The following is a 25,995-nucleotide window of genomic DNA, read 5'->3' on the forward strand; positions in this document are numbered from 1 at the left end:
GCACTTTGGGAGGCCGGGTGGGCACTGAGGCTGGGAGTTTGAGACCAGCCTGACCAACATGGAGAAACCCCGTCTCTACTAAAAATACAAAAATTAGCCAGGCATGGTGGCAGGTGCCTATAATCCCAGCTACTTGGGAAGCTGAGGCAGGAGAATCGCTAGAACCCAGGAGGCAGAGATTGCAGTGAGCCGAGATCATGCCATTGCACTCTAGCCTGGGCAACAAGAGTGAAACTCTGTATCCACAAAAACAAAAACAAAAACAAAAAAACCCCTAAAACTGAAAAACCGCCCGGGTGCAGCGGCTCACACCTGTAATCCCAGCACTTTGGGAGGCCGAGGCAGGCGGATCACCTGAGGCTGACAGTACGAGACCAGCCTGACTAACATGGAGAAACTCCGTCTCTACTAAACATACAAAATTAGTCGGGCGCAGCGGTGCATGCCTGTAATCCCAGCCACTCGGGAGGCTAAGGCAGGAGAATTGCTTGAACCCGGGAGATGGAGGTTGCGGTGAGCCAAGATTACGCGATTGCACTCCAGCCTGGGCAACAAGAGTGAAACATTGTCTTAAAAACAAAAACAAAAAAACCTGAAAAACCACATCTTCCTCACGTTGGATTGAGAAAAAAAAAATCTCAATTGACAAATGCTTATACTACCTATAAGAAAGGATAACATGGCAGGCGCAGTGCCTCACACTTGTAATCCCAGCACTTTGGGAGGCTGAGGTGGGCAGATCACAAAGTCAGGAGTTCAAGACCAGCCTAGCTAACATAGTGAAACCCTGTCTCTACTAAAAATACAAAGATTAGCTGGGTGGTGTGGCATCTGCCTGTAGACCTAGCTACTCGGGAGGCTGAGGCAGGAGAATTGTCTGAACCCAGGAGGCGGAGGTTGCAGTGAGCCAAGACAGGGCCATTGCACTCCAGCGTGGGCAACAGAGCAAGACTCCGTCTCAAAAAAAAAAAAAAAAAAAAAAAAAAAGGATAATACAATGCAGTATTCCTGAATCAATGAGTAGGAAATACTCTGGGAATTGCCTAGCATGTACTAACTGCTTAGTAAAACTTTCAAGACTTTCCCTCCATTAACTCAAAACATCCATAATCAATTCTCAGAAGTATCTCCTTTTCAATAACATAAGCAGCCACAAAAATACCAACAGCTAGGCATTCTGCTAAGAGTTTATATATATAATTTCTTATAATTCCTAAAACAACCCTTTGAGTACAGCAAAGCACAAAAAGTTAACACAATTAAGTGGCAAAGCAAAGAAAACACACCCTAAAGAGTGTTGACTCCTGAGCTTACCTTTCTTTTTTTTTTTTTTTGAGACGGAGTCTCGCTGTGTCACCCAGGCTAGAGTGCAGTGGCCGGATCTCAGCTCACTGCAAGCTCCGCCTCCCGGGTTTATGCCAGTCTCCTGCCTCAGCCTCTCGAGTAGCTGGGACTATAGGCGCACGCCACCTCGCCCGGCTAGTTTTTTGTATTTTTTAGTAGAGACGGGGTTTCACCGTGTCAGCCAGGATGGTCTCGATCTCCTGACCTCGTGATCCGCCCGTCTTGGCCTCCCAAAGTGCTGGGATTACAGGCTTGAGCCACCGCGCCTGGCCCGAGCTTACCTTTCTAAATACTGATTCACAGTAGCTCTTGTATTAGTTAACTGATAAAACATCTGCTCCCGGGCATTGGCTACACTGTCCACTTCGTGAAAATTCATCAAGCTACACACTTAGTATTTGTGTACTTTAGTGCACTGCATGTGTGATAAAGGCAAGCCTCAGGAAAATGTTAAAATCACTTACATTAAAAACACATACGCACCGGGCACAGTGCCTCATGCCTGTAATTCCAGCACTTTGGGAGGCCGAGGTAGGTGGATTACCTGAGGTCAGGAGTTCAAGACCAGCCTGATTAACATGGTGAAACCCCGTCTCTACTAAAAATACAAAAATTAGCTGGGTATAGTGGCATGTGCCTATAATCCCAGCTACTTGGGAGGCTGAGGCAGGAGAACTGCTTGAACCCAGGAGGCGGAGGTTGCAGCAAGCTGAGATCGCGCCACTGCACTCCAGCCTGGGTGACAGAGTGAGACTCCGTCTCAAAGCAAGCAAACAAACAAACAAACAAAAACAACACATACACACCCCTGAATCCAGTTAAAGGAAAGTTTTGGTTCAGCTCAAATTTAACATGAAACTGGTGGCTATAATTGTTTTTGTCTTGTATCTGTCTCTCTTAGGTCTATATATCCTCCTACAGTATTACATACTTATGTCTAAAGGTAAAGATAATAAAAGGGGAAAAAAATGTAATAGATGTTCCATAGTAACAAACTTGAAATTATCTGAGGATAGACCACTTAAGTCCAGGAGGCATGCTAATTATATATGTTTCCAATGAATAAATTACAGCTGTACAGTATTTTAAAACATTAAGGAAGCCATTTATAAATGCTCTTGTAGTTGCCTATGTTTAAAGACAACAGGAAATGGAACCATTTCAGTTGTCCATTTGATTGCGCTCATTAATATAATTCTCTCCCAACATAAAATACTCCGCTATCAGTAATATAATTGGGTATAATCAATAGCAACGCTAGTATAATTAACTATTCCATAAAGAAAACGAGTCCAAGACTTACCTTCCAAATAACTGAGGGTCCTGAGGCAGGATCCTTAACTCAGAAATGGGGTTAATACCCTTACAGAAGGCCTCTTGGAGGATTAAACAGTAATGCATATACAGTTTGTGGCACCGTACCTGAGATTTAGTAAACATCTACTCAACTATTGACAATTATTACTCTGAAATTTTAAGTTAATGTAAACAATCTACCAGCTTAATGTAATAGGGTAACAAAGTATTAGAGAAGGAGAAGTCCACCCCAAAGAACTCTAAAAACCAAAATACAATTCCCCAGGTCAACTCCATCCAAGAAGTATAAAGGCTACAATAAAACGAACCCACTGGATTCCTGTGGGTCCTTAACCCATGGACATAAGAAAACCTAGCTTAACATTGCTAAAATAGAACTGGGCAACTCTGGCTGGGTGTGGCAGCTCACACCTGTAATCCCAGCACTTTGAGAGGCCACGGCGGGTGAATCACTTGAGCTCAGGAGCTCAAGACCAGCCTGGGCAACAAAACAAGACCCCTGTCTCTACAGAAATTAGCCACGCATGGTGGCTTGTGCCTGTGGTCCCAGCCACACAGGAGGATGAGGTGGGAGGATGGCTTGAGCCTGGGAGACACAGGCTGCAGTGAGCCAAGATCGTGACACTGCCCTCTAGCCTGCATAACAAAACCAGACTGTCTTAAAAAAAAAAAAAAAAAAAAAAAAGACTTAAGCAACTTTGCTCCTCCCTTTAAAAACCTCCAGCAGTTCCTCATCTTCTCATTTACTGACAAAAAGGCCGAACTACTAATATTTACATGGCCAGGCGCGGTGGTTCATGCCTGTAATCCCAGCGCTTTGGAAGGCCGAGGCGGGCAGATCAACTGGGGTCAGTTCAAGACCAGACTGGCCAACATGGTGAAACCCACCTCTATTAATAATACAAAAATTAGCTGGGCGTGGTGGCACAAGCCTGTAAGCTCAGCTACTCAGGAGGCTGAGGCAGGAGAACTGCATGAAGCCAGGAGGCAGAGGTTGCAGGGAGCAGAGATCATGCCACTGTATTCCAGCCTGGGTGACAGAGACTCCATCTCAGAAAAAAAAAAAATTACAATGGCATGCAAGTCCATCCAAGATCTGAACTCAGTTACCTTCCCAGCTCTCTCCATCAAATTGCTTTCTATTTTCCATTCTGCAAACACACATGCTTTGCCTTTTCATGGCTTTCATGGCTCTTGGCCTTCCCCCACCCTGGAATGGCATCTGCTCCCTCAGTCCTCCACACTGTATTGCAGTTGTCACTGGGTCCTTAACTCCTCTTTTGGACTCTAAGCAAAACTGAATATACTATTCATTTATAGTTGTAATCTAATACAAAACTATCCATACTGAGGAGTCAATAATGTTTGAAAGTTAGATGGTAAAATGCTAACTTACATTTACCCATATCTTCATCTATTTTACTTTTACTGTCATAAAAAATTAAGAATAGTTGACATAATCGATTCAGTCACTGGTCTATTACCACCCTGACAAGGATGGAGTAAGAAATAGGGCTTGTCGCCGGGCGAGGTGGCTCAAGCCTGTAATCCCAGCACTCTGGGAGGCCGAGACGGGCGGATCACGAGGTCAGGAGATCGAGACCATCCTGGCTAACACAGTGAAACCCCGTCTCTACTAAAAATACAAAAACTTAGCCGGGCGAGGTGGCAGGCGCCTGTAGTCCCAGCTACTCGGGAGGCTGAGGCAGGAGAATGGCGTGAACCCGGGAGGCGGAGCTTGCAGTGAGCTGAGATCCGGCCACTGCACTCCAGACTGGGTGACAGAGCGAGACTCTGTCTCAAAAAAAAAAAAAAAAAAAAAAAGAAATAGGGCTTGTCATTTCCAATCCAAGCTATTTGCAATGGAAAAATATATCCATGCTTGCAAGATTCGTATTTATTCCACAGTGGAAAAGAAAATGTAATGTTCTTTCCTTTTTTTTTTTGAGACAGAGTCTCACTCTGTTGCCCAGGCTGGAGTGCAGTGGCTCAATCTCAGCTCACTGCAAGCTCCGCCTCCCAGGTTCACACTATTCTCCTGCCTCAGCCTCCTGGGTAGCTGGGACTATAGGCGCCCACCACCACGCCCAGCTAATTTTTTGTATTTTTAGTAGAGATGGGGTTTCGCCGTGTTAGCCAGGGTGGTCTCGATTTCCTGACCTTGTGATCCGCCTGCCTCGACCTCCCAAAGTGCTGGGATTACAGGCGTGAGCCACTGCACCCTGCCGAAAATGTAATGTTATTTCTAATTCCTGTGAGATACTGGTACAAAACCATAGAACAGTGATTAAAAGTCCTTGCAAGACTGACAAAACACCAAGTGTTCCACTAGAAAAATCCACACATTAAAACAAAGGTGCCAGGCGCGGTGGCTCACACCTATAATCCCAACACTTTGGGAGGCCAAGGCAGGCAGATCACCTGAGGTCGGCAGTTCAAGACCAGCATGGAGAAACCCCATCTCTATTAGAAATACAAAATTAGCTGGGCGTGGTGGCGCATGCCTGTGATCCCAGCTACTTGGGAGGCTGAGGTGGGAGAATTACTTGAACCCTCGAGGCGGAGGTTGCAGTGAGCAGAGATCGCACCATTGCATTCCAGCCTGAGCAACGAGAGTGAAACTCCGTTTAAAAAAGAAAAACCCTCAAGCCTGTAATCTCAGCACTTTGGGAGCTCGAAACGAGTGGATCACGAGGTCAGGAGATTGAGATCATCCTGGCTAACACGGTGAAACCCCGTCTCTACTAAAAAATTTTTTGTATTTTTAGTGGTAGCCGGGCAAGGTGGCGGGCGCCTGTAGTACCAGCTACTCGGGAGGCTGAGGCAGGAGAATGGCATAAACCCGGGAGGCGGAGCTTGCAGTGAGCTGAGATCTAGCCACTGCACTCCAGCCTGGGCCACAGAGCGAGACTCCATCTCAAAAAAAATAATAAAATAAAATAAAATAAAATAAAATAAAATAAACAAACCAAAAAAAACAACAAAAAAATAAAGGCAGCATTGCTTGGCTCACTCCACATTCCATAATTCTTCTGACTGCTTTTACATCCTTCCCTTTCTTTTTTCAGTTAGTGTCTCATATACTAAGTCTCCAATGATCCATGCAGAAAGGTAGCTTTTAATCGCTATGCAGCTATTTCTCCTTTTTAGTACCTGGATATTGCTTTGAGAACTTAATTTAGGAAGTGAGTGAACCACACCTATCAATGTAGCTTTATTCTCTAAGGTGACTAACACCTAGGCCCCAAGTTTTAAGTTTCCCCAGGATTCCTACCACTCAAGACACATGCTAAATAATCTGTTAGGTTTAGACCACTGAATCTTAAATCTGAGACATCATATTTCATCGAATCCAGCTCCCTTTATACATATGAAACTGAGTCTGGAAAAGTTAATTGTCTAGTTTACAAGGTAACTAGAATCCAGAGCTTCCTGACTCTCCAAACAATGCTAAATGTACTACACGTTATAGTGTTTTAATCTTTTTTTTTTTGAGACAGAATTTCACTTTGTCGCCCAGGATGGAGTACAGTGGTATGATCTCGGGTCACTGCAACCTCTGCCCCCCAGATTCAAGCGATTCTTTTTTGTTTTTAGACGGAATTTTGCTCTTGTCACCCAGGTTGGAGTACAATGGTGCCATCTTCGCTCACTGCAACCTCTGCCTCCCGGCTTCAAGTGATTCTCCTGCCTCAGCCTCCCTCAGTCCTGCAACAGAGCAGGACTCCAGCTCAAAAACAGAAACAAAAAGTTCATTTTTAGTCTTATTCTCTGCTACAATATACTTTACTGAAAAATAAGTTCCAAGAATAAAAATTTCAAGTGGAATGTAGCTATATGAGTTGTACAGAAACCATCTGATTTTTATAAAGTGGTAATATATCATCACTACAGCAAACTCTAAATTCAAGCCAGTGATCTAAAAGTCAAATGATCCAAAACCCACTAGCCATTACCAATTCCCCAAGCTAGTTAGTACACAGAGGGCTACTCATTGTGCAATGACCACGAATATGTCACTGAATGTGAAATGATCAAATGTTCTGGAGAATTTATAAAACTTTCACTAGTTTGCATGATTAAAGTTATTTTGAGAGAAAACAACTTCCGTGTATATCATTACATTGAACTACTCAATTTCGGCTAGTAAAGTATGTACTCCAAAAGGTACCACCTCAGGGGAAAGTGTCATAAATATGCTGTTCTGGAACGTACGTGGAACCTAGCAACCACTTTTAAAGTCTCATTTGCTGATGTCCCTCCCTGTCCGTTCGCCCTAAAAGACTAAGTATCTTTAAGAATCAAACTAACTGGCCGGGCGCGATGGCTCAAGCCTGTAATCCCGGCACTTTGGGAGGCCGAGACGGGCGGATCACGAGGTCAGGAGATCGAGACCATCCTGGCTAACACGGAGAAACCCCGTCTCTACTAAAAAAATACAAAAAACTAGCCGGGCGAGGTGGCGGGCGCCTGTAGTACCAGCTACTCGGGAGGCTGAGGCAGGAGAATGGCGCAAACCCGGGAGGCGGAGCTTGCAGTGAGCTGAGATCCAGCCACTGCACTCCAGCCTGGGCGACAGAGCCAGACTCCGTCTCAAAAAAAAAAAAAAAAAAAAAAAAAAGAATCAAACTAACGGGCTTTTCATCAGGTTTTCCCACTGACAAAAATCATGTGATTGGTCTCTCCACTATTTGACTAAGTGAATCACCCAATTAAAAAAAAAAAAAAAAAAAACCCGCACACTACAATCTTGTTCTAAGACAAGAGACATTTAACAATTAATCATGCGAAAAGCACAGAAGGTACTGTTAGGCCTTACTCTGAGAATTCACTCTTGCACATTGCTTACAATGTAAATTTTAACCACCTAGAAGTTACTAGAACATAGTGGACATCCCTCCTCAAGAGTTTGACAAGCCGGAGGGGATGATGAGCTTAACATTTTACTTCCTCTCTGCCACATCAATCTGCCTGGGGATCAAGTCCTATTCGAGTTTATGGTTCCCAAGAATGGCTGCAAAGGCTATATACGGAACCTCTTGACAGATTTCTTCCACTAAGGGTAAAAATCGGCGGGTCCTGATGTGACAAGCCACGGGAAACAGGAAAAGAAAAGAGTCAGTAAAAAAAAAAATAATACAAGGCAATCCCAGAATGGGATCCTTTGGAAGAAAGTGGGCCCATTCTTCCACCCTGGCTCCTGGAAATCCCAGAAGCTAAATCAGGTAAAATGCCCCAGTAACCTCTGGGAGGCGGGACATGACTGCTAAACCAAGGTTGCAGGCTCGTCAGGGGTGTGACCTAGTGGCCAAGCAGGTAGTGACAAACTTGGTGTACCCCCAAGGAGGGAACCCCGCTTGAGTCACCACGGCCCAGTATGAGTGGGTGAGGGTAAGTCTGGTCCAGTCACCCTGGAGACCACAGCCCGTGCCGGGCTCCCGGGACCGGGCAGAAGCGGCAGGGGTGGGGCTGGGCCGGCTCACCTTTGAAGAAGCGCAGTGCCAGGCCGTACAACTCCTCCAGGCCGAAGCCCCAGCGCTGCTCCAGCCGCCGCGCCTCCTCCGCCGCGCCCCCAGCCGCCGCCTCCCCGGGCTCGGGCTGCTCCCCTGAGGCGCCCGGGCCGCGACCAGATCCGGGTGGCGAGGGCGGTGGCAGCGGTGGCGGCAGTAGCGGGGCGCCTTCCGCGCCGGGCCGCTCCTCCGGGTCCGGGCTGAGCGTGAGGCCGTCGACGGATACCTCGAGTCGCTCTGCGTTCAGCACCGCCGCCATCTCTGGCTGCTGCGCCTCCTCGGCGGGGACAGGCGGCGGCCACGTATCGACTTCCTGATGACCTCTGACCTCCGCTTACCGATACCGGAACTTCCGCTGCTGAAGAGGCTGGAGGGCTCCGGGAGAGGGGCTGAGGCTTGGTGCCCCGCCCCCTCCGGAACCATCAGTTGCCCCGGCTCCGCGACTATCTTTCAGGCTCTCCAACTCCCATTGGTCCCGACCTCCACTCCACCCCCCCCATCCTTTCGGATCCCAGTTGCTCCAGGTGGGCGGGTGCTACCACCCCCACCCCTCGGTTCGGTGCTGCGGCTGTCAGTGCCCAACAGGGGCGGGGTCAGTGGATCCCAGCGCGGGGGTCGGAGCAGGGAGGATTGACGAGGTTGGCCAGCACCCAACCCTCCAGGTCAGAGACCCTTCACATTTGCAGGGGTTTGCGTGGTTTGCAGAGCTCTTTTGCCCACCACAATCTCGTTTGGCCTTCACAGCAACTCTAAGGAAATGCAGGGCAAATTCCCAATTTTTTAAAAAGGGGAAACTGAGACTGCAGAGAAATTCAGTGACTTTGAGGTTGCAGACGGGGCTGATCCTGGTTTTGCAGGAAGCGCAGCTCATACAATTTGTGGGGACCCTCATTAGGAAAGAGTACAAAAAGTTACCATAGAGTTAATGAAGCTCAAGCTTCAGGGCCCCTTGCTTACAGTGGCCCCTCCCAAGGCCCTTAGAGTGGCCTTAGCAGTATACGCTTCTGTAAGTTTTGAGAGTAGGATATTCAAGACCTCTCTCTTCGTTTCTAACTTCCCTTCATCATCCTCCTCTGGTTAGGAGGTACTGAAATGGCTTATTCACCCCTTCAGTTATTCTCTGAAGCCCTAGAGAGTTTTTTCAGGACAAGATTTGTATGCCACATTCAGACAGGATCTGATCCATTAAGGTGAAATTAGGAGGTACTGAAATGACCCAGCGGTGGGGGTGGTAGCACGCGCCCACCTGGAGCAACTGGGATCCGAAAGGATGCGGGGGGAGGGGAGTTTGGGACCAGTGGGAGTTGGGGAGCCTGAAATGTGCAGAAGGGTAGGAAAGTGAATGTATATTTAGAAAGAGAAAGAAATAACAAATGACATTTTAAAAGTAAACAAAACCCACAAACTGCACACATAACTGTAATATTTTCATTGACTGCCTGATATTCTTCTACAGGGCTTCTGAGAGCCGGGAAACCAATTTTTTTCTAAAAGATTGAAGTCTCCCCCGACATTATGTATATTCACCTGTGTTTCCAGACTTTGGGAGCACCATTTATGATCATTTTTCCCACCTTTGTTTTGGCTGCGTACTTTTGATTGCCTTTTCCTATAACAATTATTTTGTAACTTTTTTTTTTTTTTTTTTTTTTTTTGGAAATAGTCTTGCTGTGCCACTCAGGCTGGAGTGCAGTGGCACAATCTCGGTTCACTGCAACCTCTGCTCCTGGGTTCAAGCAACTCTCCTGCCTCAGCCTCCTGAGTAGCTGGGATTACAGGTGCCCGCCACCACGCCCGGCTAATTTTTGTAAATTTAGTAAAGTCAGGGTTTCCCCATGTTGGCCAGGCTGGTTTCGAACTGCTGACCTCATGTGATCTGCCCACCTCAGCCTCCCAAAATGCTGGGATTACAGGTGAGAGCCACCGTGCCCGGCCTATTTTGTAATTTTCTGTAAAGAAAAGAGAAAGATCAGTCTTTTCTCCAGTATGGCTGATTAAATTTGTTTCTTAATAATTGTTTATAAGTTTATTTCAGCATCACAACTCATTACTGATATTGTTATGTACTTTTTTAGGGCTATTGTTCAGTTTGGGAAACCTCTCTCAAGTTTCATAGATGTGCTATGAGATTTTATGGCTGTTTGGCTGCTTCAGTGACAATTTTGTGTGTGGTTTTTACTGAAGCCCTAGAGAGTTTTTTCAGGACAAGATTTGTAGGCTACATTTAGACAGGATCTGATCCATTATGGTGAATAAGACATATAACTTCACATACAGACAGACTCACTGTAGTACAACTATAAGTTTATGTCCCATAAACATAGGGATTCTAATCTATTCCCTTTTGCATGATTCACATAAAAACAGAAGTATGGTGCAGTTATAATTGCAGATATGACTTAGATTCTCAGTGAGTGAGAACCTTCATTTTGATTAGGCTTTGAGAAAATTGATCCCTCTCCTTATAATTTTTCACTTCTGATGGTTGGAAGCATTTTTTTTTAAGTCTTCTAATTTTAATTACTCAAAAAACCTTCATTTTTTGTTTAGCTTTCTGACCCTGTGCTTGAGCCTTCAACACTCTCACAATGATTTTCTTTTCCTCGATAAGGAAAACGTGCTTGATCCAGTCACGAACACATATAACACATATGGAACCACCATAGGCCCTGCTGATGGTTTTTCTTGTTTTGGACAATTTCATAAGAACTTTGGGTCTTACAGCACGAACCCCTTGAAGTCTGCTTGGGTACACACCACAGTAGATTTTGGTGCTTTCCCAGCCTTCTTGGTATAAAGGTAAGCAATTCTATTACCAGGGGTTCAGGACAGCCTAGTTTTGTTAGAAGCTGTATTGTAGGAAAGCCTACAACAGTATGTCAAACGCTGGACCATTCTGTGTGCCTATAGGCAACGTCCCCAGAGGAGGAAAAGCAATGGAAGAATTTTACTAGCTCTTTCTTTTCTTTCAAACCTTGTTTCTCCTCCACTACCCAAGTACTTCCTGTGTCAGGCAACATAGGACTCCTTCCCCCTCTGGCCTTGCACTTTTGTGACATGGTGCTGGCTAAATTGACATAATGGGCAGTAGGTATATTCCGAAAAGCCATTCCTACACCCACGGTGAACAAAAATTTAACAGCATGCAGAAGTGACTGCAAACCACTTAAATGCATGCCACTAACTCCAAATTAAATGTATCCCTATTCATTGTCTCCTTAGCCAAATCCCCCACAAAGCCTATAGCCATTTCAGCAGCTCCTAACCAGAGGAGGATGATGAAAGGAAGTTAGAAATGAAGACAGAGGTCTTGAATATCCTACTCTCAAAACTTATAGAAGCGTATACTGCTAAGGCCACTCTAAGGGCCTTGGGAGGGGCCTGTGTAAGCAAGGGGCCCTGAAGCTTGAGCTTCATTAACTTTATGGTAAACCCACTTCTAGCTGTAGGGGACTAAAAACTAATTCTACTGCTCTAAGGTCTGTGTTCTTCCTGCTTAGCTTGGATCTTTATATTTAGCTTTCATTAGCTTAAAAATATGCATATTATGTGCCTAACCTTCAAAATGTTATAAATATATTCCCTTGTGTTTAGCTCAGTGTCCTACCTTTAACATTCAGTAACCGTTGGGATGATAATGAGTAGGGTAAATACAACCCTTCTTCATGAAATGATAGATTCTGTTTTCCAAGTTTTCACAATAAGCATTTCTTTTGTAATCAGAAAAAAAAAGGTTATTTTAAAAAGTATACAATAATTATTAAAACCTATAGAATACACCTAGGAAGGTAGGTAAAATGTGCTAATTAATTAATTAATTACGTGGACTTTTTATACAAAAATTAGCCGGGTGTGGTGGTAGGCACCTGTAATCCCAGCTACTCAGGAGGCTGAGCAGGAGAATTGCTTGAACCTGAGAGGTGGAGGTTGCAGTGAGCCGAGATCGCACCACTGCGCTCCAGCCTGGGTGATGGAGTGAGACCCTGTCTCAAAAAAAGACATACATTAAAAAAATTATATGGACTTTTTTATTGTTTTGTAACTTAACATATTGAATATGCTTGAAAAACCCAAACATCCTCCAGACCGAGCATCTGAACCTCTTGCTTATAGAACCGTCAAGGGCCATTGTGTAGGTGGTTGCCCTTAATGACTAAAAACATTAGGGTTTGGCACAGTGCATTATGCCTGTAATCCCAGCACTTTGGGAGGCTGAGGCAGAAGGATTGTTTGAGCCCAGGAGTTTGAGAACAGCCTGGGCAGCATAGGAAGACCCTGTCTCTACAAAAAATAAAAAATTAGCTGGGCGTGGTGGCATGCACCTAGGGTCCAACTACTTGGGAGGCTGAGGTGAAGGGATCACTTGAGCCTGGGAGGTCAAGGCTGCAATAAGCCCTGATGGCGTCACTGCACTCCAGCCTGGGCGACAGAATGAGACCCTGTTTCTAAAAAATAAAATAATTAGAGAATATAACTTCCCTTTACAGTTCACTGTGGGAGATGAATTCCAGACAGGCTCACCTGAATGTCTTATTAAACTGCAGATTCTGACTCAGTAGGTATGGATGGAGGCCTGAGAGAATACACTTCTCATAAGCTTTCTGGTGATGCCGATGCTGCTGTCTACAGACCATACTTTGAATAGCAAGGCTAGGAAACGTGTTTTTCCCATGCTTTATTGAGTGTAATTGTTGTATAATAAACTGCAAATATTAAAGTTTACAATATGACGAGTTTTGGCACAGCCATATAACTGTATAACCATTACCATAAGATAACAGACATCAATTACTGTTTTGTAATTCCTCCCCCAAGGCTTTTCAATAGATCTTTGTTATAATGCACTTGTCACAATAGAATCTAACTTACATAAACAGTTCAGTGCAACTACCTGTTTTTCTTTTTTTTCTTTTTTCTTTTTTTTGAGATAGAGTCTCGCTCTGTAGCCCAGGCTGGAGTGCAGTGGGGCGATCTCAGCTCACTGCAAGCTCCGCCTCCCGGATTCACGCCATTCTCCTACCTCAGCCTTCTGAGTAGCTGGGACTACAGGTGCCTGCCACCATGCCCGGCTAATTTTTTGTATTTTTAGTAGAAATGGGGTTTCACCGTGTTAACCAGGATGGTCTCGATCTCCTGACCTCATGATCCGCCCACCTCAGCCTCCCAAAGTGCTGGGATTACAGGCGTGAGCCACCGTGCCTGGCCAACTACCTGTTTTTCTATATCCCTGTCTTTTATATGTGAGGAGGCACACAGATTGATCAAAAAGGTGTATTTTTGAAACCTTTCAAATATCTTTTCCATGTCTGTTCTTTTATAAAAGAGGATACTTTTGGGTGTTCTGCCTATGGTGTACCCGTTCTTTTATTCCTTTACTTTCTTAATAAACTTGCTTTCATTTAAAAAAAAAAAAAAAAAAGAAAGGATAGTTTTTTTTTGAGATGGAATCTCACTCTGTTGCCCAGGCTGGAGTGCAGTGGCGCAATCTTGGCTCTCTGCAACCTCCACCTCCAGGGTTCAAGCAATTCTCTTGACTCAGCCTCCTGAGTAGCTGGGATTACAGGAATGCACCACCATGCCCAGCTAATTTTTGTATTTTTAGTAGAGATGAGGTTTCACCATGTTGCCCAGGCTGGTCTCGAACCCCTGATCTCAGGTGATCTGCCTGCCTTGGCCTCCCAAAGTGCTGGGATTCCAGGCATGAGCCACCGCACCCGGCCAAAAAAAGGATACTTTCCAATCCGCCAACTTTGCTGTGTGAATTTCTTAAGCTCCATTCCATTCAATAATTTTCCAGATGAAGTGTTTACCATTTCTGAAATGCTTTCTGAAATTTAGACTTTCCATTTGTTCTCTCCACATATTTTCATCTTTTCTGTAAATATCATGGATCACTAGATAGGGACTGAGTTCAACTTTTTGTTTCCTCCTTTTTCTGGTGAACTAATAATCAGTACTCAGTAAAGTTTTGCAGTTAGTCTTATTTAGTAATGCAGTACCCTTTAGTAGTGAAAATTATTTTGTACTCCTGACTGCAAGCACTTAGAGAGAAAGGACTTTTGCTCTCTTCTACAGTCCCTAGCACAGGATAGGAAACATAGTAGGCACTCAGAATGTTTTATTGAGTGAATGAATGAAGGTGTAATTACACTATTACATACAGTATCAGTTCAGCTCAACATACGTGTAAGGAGTGCCTCGTATACCAAGTATTTTGTTTCATTTTATTTTATTTTTTATTTTTATTTTTTTGAGACGGAATCTTGCTCTGTTGTCCAGGCTGGAGTGCAGTGGCATGATCTTGGCTCACCACAACCTCCGCCTCCCAGGTTCAAGCGATTCTCCTGCCTCAGCCTCTTGAGTAGCTGGGACTATAGGTGTGCACCACCATGCTCAGCTAATTTTTGTATTTTTAGTAGATACGGGGTTTCACTATCTTGGCCAGGCTGGTCTCGAACTCCTGACCTTGTGATCTGCCCACCTTGGCCTCCCAAAGGGATTACAGGTATGAGCCACCATGCCTGGCTGTATACCAGGTATTTTAGAATATAAAGGTGAGCGCTGTGGTGTCTATACCCAAGGTGTTTATGGTCCAGTAGGTGAGACTGTGGCAGAAGCACCAAATTAGAGCCAGGCTTCCAGTGCTGGAATTTTACTTACTAACTCAAACTCGTGACCTTGAGCCAGTTACTTTACTTCTGTTTCCTCCTTTATAAAATGGAAATAATAATACTATCCCCCTCTTAGGCTGTTGAGAGGACTGAATCTATGAATACTGTACGTGTAAAGCAGATAGAAAAGGACCTGTTTGAGGCTAGGCACAGTGGCTCACACCTATAAACCCAGCACTTTGGGAGGCCAAGGTGGGAGGATCACTTGAGGCCAGGAGTTCGAGACCAGCATGGGCAACACAGCAAGACTCTGTCTTTTCAAAAAATTTTAAAAATTAGCCAGATGTGGTGGTGCACACCTGTAGTCCTAGCTACTCAGGAGGCTGAGGTAAGTGGATATTTGAGGTTATAGTGAACTATGATCGTGCCACTATACTCCAGCCTGGGCAACATAGCAAAAAGGACTACCCTGACACATACTGAGCCTTTAGTAAATTTTGTCCACTATTCTATACAATATTCCCTTACAATGTAAAAGAGAGTTTGCACACTTGGAGCTCCCAAGATAAACCCTACCCACTAGTATCTTTTATTTGGCTTGGAAGAATTAGCCCGTATAATGCTTTAAATTTGAATTGGTTGCTAGAATTTTAAAATCTGGAATTTTAATGTAAAAATCCAGATTTATGACTTACCTTAAAAAACTAAGAAATCTGGCAACTGTGGGCCTGACATTGGTGCTTGACAACAGTGAGGTGGAGTTGTGTAGAGAACGCCTTCTTCAGGAGAGACGTGCGCTCAAGTTCTCAATAGTCCCCCAGCCCATAGTGACAGACACTGTCCATGCTATCTATCATGGACCTATATTTGGTTTTATATAAAATGATAAAAATCAGTTTATCAGCTGGGCGCAGTGGCTCACACCTATAATCCCAGCACTTTGGGAGGCCAAGGCAGGCAGATCACCTGAGGTCAGGAGTTCGAGACCAGCCTGGCCAACATGGCGAAACCCTGTCTCTACTGAAAATACAAAAATTAGCCAGGTGTGGTGGTGTGTGCCTGTAGTCCCAGCTACTCAGGATGCTGAGGCAGGAGAATCACTTGAACGTGGGAGGCGGAGGTTGGAGTGAGCCAAGATTGCACCACTGCATTCCAACCTGGGCGACAAGAACAAAACTCTGTCTCAAAAAAAAAAAAAAAAAAAAAAAATTGGTTTATCATCCTATACAGCTCTCTATCGATTTATATTGTTACTTGCCTGACCACTGTCTTAGTCTGCTGGAATTGCTATAACAAAATACCATTTACTGGGTAGCTTAAAAACAACAGAAATGTATTGCTCACCATTGAAGAGGCTGAGAAGTCCCAGATCAAGGCTCCAGCAGATTCAGTGTCTGGTGAAGTCCTGCTTCCTAGTTATAGATGGCCGTCCTCTGGCTGAGTCCTCACATAGTAGAAGGGACAAAGGAGCTCTCTGGGGTCTCTTTTATTTTGGAGACAGGGTCTCATTCTGTCACCCAGGCTGGAGTGCAGTGGCATGATCTCACTCAGGTGAGATCCCAGGCTCAGGTGATCCTCCCACCTCAACCTCCCAAATAGCTGAGACTACAGACACACTCCACCACACCTGGCTATTTTTTGTATTTTTTTTGTAAAGATGGGGTTTCTCAAGCTCATCTTGAACTCCTAAACTCAAGTGATCCACCTGCCTCAGCCTCCCAAAGTATTGGGATTACAGTTGTGAGCCACCATATGTGGCCTGGGGTCTCTTTTATTTTATTTATTTTATTTTATTTTTTTCTTACCTGGGGTCTCTTTTATAAGGGCTCTAATCACATTCATGAGGGCTCTCCCCTCATGACCGAATAACCTCCCAAGGGCCCCACCTCCTGTACCAACACACACTGGAGATTAGGTTTCAACATACACATTTTAGGAAGAGATAAACATTCTGTCTACAGCACACTGTAGGCATTCGTGACTCCCTAAGATAGAAGAAAGAGGAATGCACACTGTCTGGAAGGTTTGCAGATGGCTTCCACAGAGGATAGAATTATTTGATTGGTCCTCGTGCTCCTTTACATCTGAAGGATGTGGAAACAATCGGATAGGCAGAAGGAATACCATCTGCTAATGCCCTGAGGTCTAAGAGAGCCTGGCATGTTTAGTTACCCCTGGCTGGAGCATTTACTGCAAGGGCGGAGAGACAGGAGATGAGCCAGGGGAGGCCGGCAGGGGCCAGGTATGCAGGGCCTAGAAAGATTGGCCCGCAGTGGTCCTGTAGATGGTGGGGAGCCAGTGAAGGATTTTATGCAAGGGAATGTCATGAAGGAGAGGCTGGTAGCAGGGAACTCAGAATGGAGGCTCCCGTTACAGTCCAGGTGAAGATAATGAGATCCAGAAGAGGAGCAGGGTAGGGAGATGACAAGAAAGAGGAGATCAGCAGCTCTGTCAGTAGAGCCAGCAGAGCCATCCAGAGTAGGTGAGGGAATGGGAGTCCATTACATTTAACTGTGGCAATCTGAGACCCACTTTTTGGACCTCTGTGTCTTTATCTGTAAAATGTAGAAACTGTTTCTGCCCTGGTTTCATCACATGATATTGATAGGTCTGAGTTAATTTATCTCTGTGAAAATTCTCTAGAAACTTTAAAATATGATAAATAGATAAGATATGGTTTTTATAGTTGCTATCATTATTTCTCTCTGGTCTTCATGTCCAAAACACTTTTTTTTTTTTTTTTTTTGAGACAAGGTCTCACTCTGTTGCCCAGGCTGGAGTACAGTGGTGTAATCACAGCTCATTGCAGCCTTGACCTCCTTGGGCTCAGGTGATTCTCCCACCTCAGCCTCCCAGGTAACTGGGATCACAGGCACACATGCCTGGCTAAATTTTTTTGTATTTTTTGTAGAGACAGGATTTTGCTGTGTCACCCAGGCTGGGCTCGAATTCCTGGGCTCAAGCAGTCCACCCACTTCGGTCTCCCAAAGTGCTGGGATTACAGACATGAGCCACTGTGCACAGCCCCAAAACACTCTTAAGGACCACTGTCCATTATGAAATTATACATATTTTTTTTCAGATCCAAAAGTAAAGATGATTCTAACAACAAAAAAAATCAAATACTGATGGGCAGATCACTTGAGGTCAGGAGTTTGAGACCAGCCTGGCCAACATGGCGAAACCCCGTCACTACTAAAAATACAAAAATTAGCCTGTCATGGTGGTGCATGCTTGAAGTCCCAGCTACTTGGGTGGCTGAGGCAGGAGAATTGCTTGAACCCGGGAGGCAGAGGTTGCAATGAACTGAGATCACGCCACTGCACTCCAGCCTGGGCGACAGAGCAAGGATCCGTCTCAAAAAAAAAAAAAAAAAAAAAAAGAAAAATCAAATATTTACAGCAATTTGTTTTTTAAAAAACAAGTATCTGGCCGGGCACGGTGGCTCACGCCTGTAATCCCAGCACTTTGGGAGGCCAAGGCTGGCGGATCACCTGAGATCAGGGGTTCGAGACCAGCCTGGGCAACATGGTGAAACCCCCATCTCTACTAAAAATACAAAAATTAGCCGGGAGTGATGGCGGACGCCTGTAGTCCCAGCTACTCAGGAGGCTGAGGCAGGAGAATCGCTTGAACCCAGGAGGCGGAGGTTGTAGTGAGCCGAGATCGGGCCACTGCACTCCAGCCTGGGAGACAGAGCGAGACTCAAAAAAAAAAAAAAAAACCAAGTCTCCCATAATCCCATAACATTGACAATGTTGGGAACGTTCTTCCACTTGTCTTGCAAACTAACATTCATATAGTAATAATAATGATAATTAATATGAAAAAATATCCTCCAATTACAGCAAGAAGATGTGAAAGTTTGGGAAAGGACACCTCTGATTCCGAGATCAAAAGATGCTGAGAGACCGAGGCTTAAGCTTCAGGGCCCTTCGGCCCCACCTGCTGGCCGGAGATGGTAGCGCTGCCCCAGCCGCTCAGGGCTGCCAGTCCCGTTTCCACCTCCTGTCAGAGAGATGGGATGGGGCTGGCGGGGAAGAGGAGGCCGCTGAGGCCCCGCCTGGGAGCTGCAGAGCTGGGGCAAACCTGGGGCTCTGGGCAGGTCTGCCCCAGGCAGTATACTGTGGAGAATGAAACTTTTCTAAATGATCAATAAAAAAGCCAAGGTGCAGTCAGCCGTGCTGGAGGAAAGACTGAATTATCTTTCTATTCTCTCTATAGACAAATTATGAACTTTTATGGAGACCAAAGAGTATGCAGCCAAAAAACGTAGGAAGAAAAATGAGTACAGAGCTGTGTCACGAAGTTAAATAATACTAGCAACAATAATATAACAGGCCAGGTGTGGTGGCTCACACCTGTAATCCCAGCGCTTTGGGAGGCCAAGGCGGGCAGATCACTTGAGGTTAGGAGTTCGAGACCAGCCTGGGCAACACGGTGAAACCCCACCTCTACTAAAAATACAAAATTAGCTAGCTGGGGTGGCATACACCTGTAATCGCAGCTACTCAGGAGGCTGAGGCAGGAGACTGCAGTGAGCCAAGATCGTGCCACTGCACTGCAGCCTGGGCAACAGAGTGAGACTCCATCTCAAAAAAGAAAATAAAATTGGCAAGTGCACACCAATAGGAAGAGTGGGAACTGGGTCCCCATGTGCTGAAAGGATGATCAGGAAGGGGCTGTAATAATTGCTTAGTACACTTTGCGAAGGCTTCCTGGACGAGGGGTATTTTTGAGACTTAATTAAAATCAACAAACAAAAAGATGTGAGAGGTGCAGTAAAAGGATCTGGGAGAAGGAGGTTGAACCTAAGAATGAGATATGTCAAGGAATCCATGATGGCTATAGTTATCCCAATGACTCTCATGTAAACAGAAGCTGGTCTTCTTTTACATTCGGTTGTGCTCACAGACCTGGCCCAGTTCCTGGCACACAGGAGATGCCCAATCAGTGTTTGTTGAACAGGCTGGGCACGAGGGCTCACACCTGTAATCCCAGCACTTCGGGAGGCTGAGGCAGGTGGATCATTTAAGGTCAGGAGTTTGAGACCACCTTGGCCAACGTGTCAAAACCCCATCTCTACTAAAAAAAAATTACAAAAATTAGCCAGGCATGATGGCATGCGCCTGTAATCCCAGCTACTAGGGAGGCTGAGGCAGGAGAATCCACTTGAACCCAGGAAGTGGAGGTTGCAGTGGGCTGAGATCTTGCTACTGCACTCCAGCCTGGGCAACAGAGCAAGACTCCATCTCTTAAAAAAAAAAAAAAAAAATTTGCGGAATTACTGAAACAGTATGCAGAATTCCTGGCTTAGCAACACCAGGAAGTTATAGGAAACCGATGTCATCTCAATAGCTTTCTAACTATTAGAACTGACCATTAAAGAGTGCCCGTAATAGCTACCAAACACCTCAAAAGTGCCAGGAACTAGGCTAAACTCTTTATATACATTGTCTCATGTTAGCTTACAATAGCTGTTGAAGAATCATTGTCCCTATTTATTTATTTTGAGATGGAGTCTTGCTCTGTCACCCAGGCTGGAGTGCAGTGGCGTAGTCTCGGCTCACTGCAACCTCCACCTCCCAGGTTCAAGCGATTCTCCTGCCTCAACCTCCCAAGTAGCTGGGATTACAGGTGTCTGCCACCACGCCTGGCTAATTTTTGTATTTTTTTAGTAGAGAGTGAGGTTTCACTGGGTTGGCCAGGCTGGTCTCGAACTCCTGACCTCTCGTGATCTGCCTGCCTTGGCTTCCCAAAATGTTGGGATTACAGGCATGAGCCACCATGCCCAGTCTGTCCCCACTTAAAAATAAGGAAGTTCCAGGTTCAGTTTGATTAAAACATAAAATAAAAATTAGGAAACTAGGCATGGTGTCTCTCACACCTGTAATCTCAGCACTTGGAGTTCTGAGATGGATGATAGCTTGAGGCCAAGAGTTGGAGACCAGCTTTGGCAACATAGTGAAACCTTGTCTGTACCAAAAAAAAAAAAAAAAAAAAAAAAGGAAACTAAATTACAGAGGTTAAGCAACGTGCATAGGGTGCATGTTATCTATTTACCTGTAGATAGACTTTCAGATTTCTTCAAATTCTGGGCTAATACAAATTAAACTGCTATGAACATGTAGGTACAAATTTTTGCATAGACATGATTTCATTCCTCTAGAACCTGACATGTGTCCTGATCCCATCCTGAAGGTCTAGCAGCGCCTCCAGCCCTGGCTGGTCTTTACCTCATGCATCTTGCTCACATGTGACGTGAAATCCATCATTTTCCCTCCATAGATCTGATCAAGAGCATTCCTCAAGGGTATATCCTTGGAAGGCCAAGGTCCATATATAGCACACCTCCCAAACCCCCATCCCTCTCAGTGGGATCTCCCAGGATATTAATAATGGTTAGTTAATTTTTTTCTTTTTTTTAATCTTTTCTTCTTCTTCTTTCTTCTTCTCCTCCTCCTCTTTCTCCTTCTTCTTATTCCTCTTCACTTTCCTCTTTTTCTTTCCTCTTTTCTTTTCTTTCCTCCTCCTCCTCCTCCTCCTTCTCTTCTTCTTCTTCTTCTTTTTCGACAGGGTCTTGCTTTGTTGTTCAGACTGGAGTGCAGTGGCACTGTCACAGCTTACTGCAGCCCCCATCTCCTGGGTTCAAGTCATCTTCCTGCCTCAGCTTCCCAAGAAGCTGAGACCACAGGCATGTGCCACCATACTCAGAAAAATTTTAAATTTTTTTTGTAGTGGTGGGGTCTCCCTATGTTGCCCAGACTGGTCTCCAACTTCTGGGCTCAAGCGATCCTCCCGCTTTGGCCTCCCAAAATTAGTTAATGTATTTCACATACACTATGCCCTACACACTTTATCTATTTGGTCTTATTTCTCAAATTTTTCTTGAAGTAGATGTTTATGGGTGAGGAAACAAAGGATCAGGGAGATCTATTATAAAAGAACATTACTCAACAGAGAGGTGAGAGAGGGCAGTGCTAAGCAGAGTAGAATCTAGAGCTGGTTTGCACAATTTTGGAGCCAGTTCTACACTATACTAGCTGTGTAATCTTGGGCATGTTGCATAACCACACTATGCCTCAGTTGCTACGTCTGCAAAGTGGAACAATAGTAATAGTACCTAAACAGAATGTTGTGTATGTTAACACATATAACCACAGTTAGAATAGTAGCTGGCACAGTTAATTCTCTGTAAGTGTCAGCTATTTAATTATTGCTATTTTTATAAAACCCTCCCAGAGTCCTGAGTCAACAAGGGGATAAGAAAGATCCTGTCACCAGATGCCAGAACACAGGCAGAAATCCCAGCTCCCACTCCACATCCAGGCTGCTGTAGGTAAACCACTCAAGGGAACACTGCACAAGAAGGAAAAGGCATTCCTAGCTGCCAAAAAACTATTCAAGATAAAATCTAGGTGTTTTTCTTTTTTACTGTAAAAGTACATGTTTGTTGTGGAAAAATTTTGTTAACACAGAATAATATAAAGAAAAAAATTTAGATAGAATTCTGCCACCAGAAAGCTTCTATTAACACAGGTTCTGTTAACACCATTATTTCCTAGTGGGGTGCTTTCTTGGCCTGGCCCAGCAGAGGTTGCTGTTTGAGAAACAAAGGCCTTCTCCCATCTCTTTGCTTGGGGTTGGCCAGGGGAAAGCAAGATTTAAATCCAGTGTCTTGGCGAGGAGTGCAGAGAGCTCTCAAAAGTGTGCACGGGATAGAGACACTGTCGAGTCCCCATCAATAAGGGACAAGTGACATACATTATGGTACGTCCATTCAGTGGAGTATCTGTTAACAAGCATGCCGTAAAATGGAAAGATCTCAAAAATATATTACTGTGTTACAAAAGCAAGATGCAGAGCCGTGTTTATAGTATGGTTCTTTTTTCTTTCGTTTTCTTTCCTTTCCTTTTTCTTCTCTTTATTTTATTTTATTTTATTTTATTTTATTTTATTTTATTTTTGAGACAGAGTCTCTTTCTCTCTCTGTCTGTCGCCCAGCCTGGTATGCAGTGGTGCAACTACAGCTCACTGCAGCCTTGACCTCCCAGCCTCAAGCAGTCCTTCTCCCTCAGCCTTTGGAGTAGCTGGGACCATAGGTGTGCGCCACTATGTCTGGCTAATTTTTTTTTTTTTTTTTTTTTTTGAGACGGAGTCTTGCTCTGTAGCCCGGGCTGGAGTGCAGTGGCGCGATCTCAGCTCACTGCAAGCTCTACCTCCCGGGTTTAGGCCATTCTCCTGCCTCAGCCTCCGGAGTAGCTGGGACTACAGGCGCCCGCCACCTCGCCCGGCTAGTTTTTTATATTTTTAGTAGAGACGGGGTTTCACGGTGTTAGCCAGGATGGTCTCGATCTCCTGACCTCGTGATCCGCCCATCTCGGCCTCCCAAAGTGCTGGGATTACAGGCTTGAGCCACCGCGCCCGGCCATGTCTGGCTAATTTTTAAATTTTTAGTAGAGACAAGGTCTCACCATGTTGCTCAGGTTGATCTCCAACTCCTGGTCTCAAGAGATCTTCCCTACTCAGCCTCCCAAAGTGCTGGGATTACAGACATAAGACACCATGCCCAGCCGTATAGTAGGGATCTTTTGGATTGAAATATTTATGTAGATTAAAAAATAAAATATATGGGATATATATGAATGAGATTTAACCTTTCATTTCCTACTTTCTATACTGTTTGAATTTTCCAATCTTCCACATGCATTATTTTTTAAATGTCACTGAGAATTAACTGGGAAGGAAGATTATGGCTAATTTCAAAAATATTTATATTGTGTACATACTTGTATTTTTTTTTTTTTTTTTTTTTTTTTTTTTTGAGACAGAGTTTTGCTCTGTTGCCCTGGCTGGAGTGCAATGGTGCAATCTTGGCTCACTGCAATATCCGCCTCCTGGGTTCAAGCGATTCTCCTGCCTCAGCCTCCCAGGTAGTGGGGACTATAGGTGCCCACCATCACGCCCCGCTAATTATTGTATTTTTAGTAGAGACGAGGTTTCACCATGTTGGCCAAGCTGGTCTTGAACTCCTGACCTCAGGTTATCCACCCGCCTCGGCCTTCCAATGTGCCGGGATTACAGGCATGGGCCACCGCACCCAGCCCATACTTTCATTTTTTAAAAATCGTCTTTTTCTCAAAGCCTATTGTAGGATTTTTTTGAGCCACAGCACCTGTCGCTACCATAGCTGCTATGCCTCCTAGTGCCTGACACATAGTAAATATTGAGCAAACATTTGTTCAGTGGGTGAATAAATCTAATATAAAGGTCAGAAGCATTTCTTCTTAGCTTTATTTCCCTTCAGAGAATATTTCCTGAATTAAATTTACTGCATCATCCCCTCAAGTGTTCCTACAATCCCTGAAGGGCAGGTTAGGTGACAAGGTTATCTTAAACCTATCTTTTGCAGCTTTCCTCTTCTGCCAAAAGCTCAACCATCTCACTCATTTCAAAATTATGTAGCTGGGCACAATGGTTCACACCTGTAATCCTAGCACTTTGGGAGGCTGAGGTGGGCGAATCACTTGAACCCAGGAATTAGAGACCAACCTGGGCAATATGGCAAAACCCCATTTCTACAAAAAATACAAAAAATGAGCTGTGCGTGGTGGCATGCGCCTGTAGTCTCAGCTACTCAAGAGCCTGAGGTGGGAGGATCGCTTGAGCCCAGGAAGTTGAGGCTGCAGTGAGCCATGATCGCACCACTGCACTTCAACTTGGGTGACAGAGAGAGACCCTGCCTCAAAAAAAAAAAAAAAAAAAAAGAGAGAAAAAGAAAAAAGAAATATGTATTGGTCACTTAGTGCAAAGGGCTGGTGCTAATTTCTTGGAAAGATTTTCCTAATGAAGTTATTCATTTAACAAACATTTATTGAGCACCTACCATATATTCCTGGTGCAGGATGATTGGGATGGTCTCTGTTCTAATGTACCCTAAGGCCTGAGCGCCATGGATCTCAGCCCTATCAGACCCAAAGCCTCTTTGTTAAACACACAGTTTTTAATATCCCTTTTACCATCTGAAAGAAATTCATAGGTAAAACAACATATCTACCCAATGAATTTGTAAATGTCCTAATTGTAATATAAAGGAGAAATTACAGGGAAAATGACTAATAACAAAACTGTGAATGTTTGTACATGACTCCTAGGATGATCATGAAATGGTCAGGGGTTTGAACCTATCTATGGAACCACCCTGAATATATCTGCTGCAAATGCAGATGGATACCAGCTTCTCTGTGGGTGATGTGATCTTTTAAATTTCAAAAAACCCTTGAGAAACAAATTAGTTTCTATAGGAGATATTTTCTTGAAAAATTTAGCGTATGTTAAAACCATGCACAAATGCACTGTGTTTATTTATAAAAACGCAGGTTCTAGGCTCAGATAATTATAGATTGTGTTTTTGTTGCCATAACTGTCCAGAGACGAGGGATGTTGAGTGAACTGATCTGTGCATTGCAGGACATCTGGCATCCCCTGCCCCACACAGCAATCACCAGGCCCATCATCTCCAGGCCTAAGCCTTTTCTCCTCTGAGGAGAGATCCCCCACTGTTGAGAACACTGGGTCCGGGGGGCTGCTATGCAAGGCATCAGAGGCAGGAACTCTGAAAAGTCAGAAACAGCCCTGTCTCACTGCATATCTTCAAGCACCAGGAAGTCCTGACACCCAGGAAAATGTGGTGTGCAAACCCCAGAGCAGGGACTAGGGTGATGGATTCCCAGGTGTCACACAGCAGGATTCTGGCTGCAACAGACATAAAGGTGATAATCGAATAAAACCCCCAGTAAGAAGGACCTTATAATAAGTACCAAGAGAGCAGGCCAGCCATGCTCTTCCTCATGGCACAGGCATGTGTGCCAGGCTACATCTATCTAAAACAAAACAACTTTTTAAGTTGTCTGGGAAGCAGGGCTATGACGGCTGTTGTATTAGGTGCAGAACAGGTGAGAGGCTCATAGTACATGCAGCACACATCAGTCAAAAGGCAGACAAGCAGGGGATAAGGCAATATTTTCTTATATAATTTTTATTCCTTATGTGATTTATTAATCCTTAATATTAATTATACTTAATATATTTTAATATATAATATATTTTAATAAAAATAAAATATATATTCTACAACCGTAATCAAATAATATAATCATATAAATATTAATGATTAACATTAATTATTAATAAGGAAATACCCAGTCAGGCTT

At 44.5% G+C, this 25,995-nt stretch overlaps 1 protein-coding gene, 1 long non-coding RNA gene and 1 pseudogene across 3 annotated transcripts in view; 1 reads left to right on the plus strand and 2 right to left on the minus strand.

Moving 5' to 3' along the window:
- ACBD3 (acyl-CoA binding domain containing 3) overlaps nt 1-8,496 on the minus strand; it is a 47,287-nt gene extending 38,791 nt beyond the window's left edge. For both annotated transcript variants that reach the window (XR_012433658.1, XM_005541008.4), the window contains exon 1: nt 8,145-8,496. Coding sequence is in view for 1 of the 2 variants with exons in the window: in XM_005541008.4 (XP_005541065.1) it covers nt 8,145-8,430 (286 nt within the window). In the remaining variant the exon portion in view is untranslated. The remainder of the gene's footprint in view (nt 1-8,144) is intronic.
- A 209-nt stretch (nt 8,497-8,705) lies between these two features.
- On the plus strand, nt 8,706-18,959 carry LOC135970272 (uncharacterized). Its single transcript, XR_010585919.1, has 2 exons — nt 8,706-8,833; nt 18,631-18,959. It is a non-coding gene; the product is annotated as an uncharacterized lncRNA (long non-coding RNA).
- LOC135970270 (large ribosomal subunit protein eL34-like) lies at nt 9,111-11,218 on the minus strand (annotated as a pseudogene).
- Nucleotides 18,960-25,995: the final 7,036 nt, after the last annotated feature.

This window comes from Macaca fascicularis, chromosome 1, assembly GCF_037993035.2.
Source record: "Macaca fascicularis isolate 582-1 chromosome 1, T2T-MFA8v1.1".
Classification (NCBI taxonomy): Eukaryota; Metazoa; Chordata; class Mammalia; order Primates; family Cercopithecidae; genus Macaca; species Macaca fascicularis.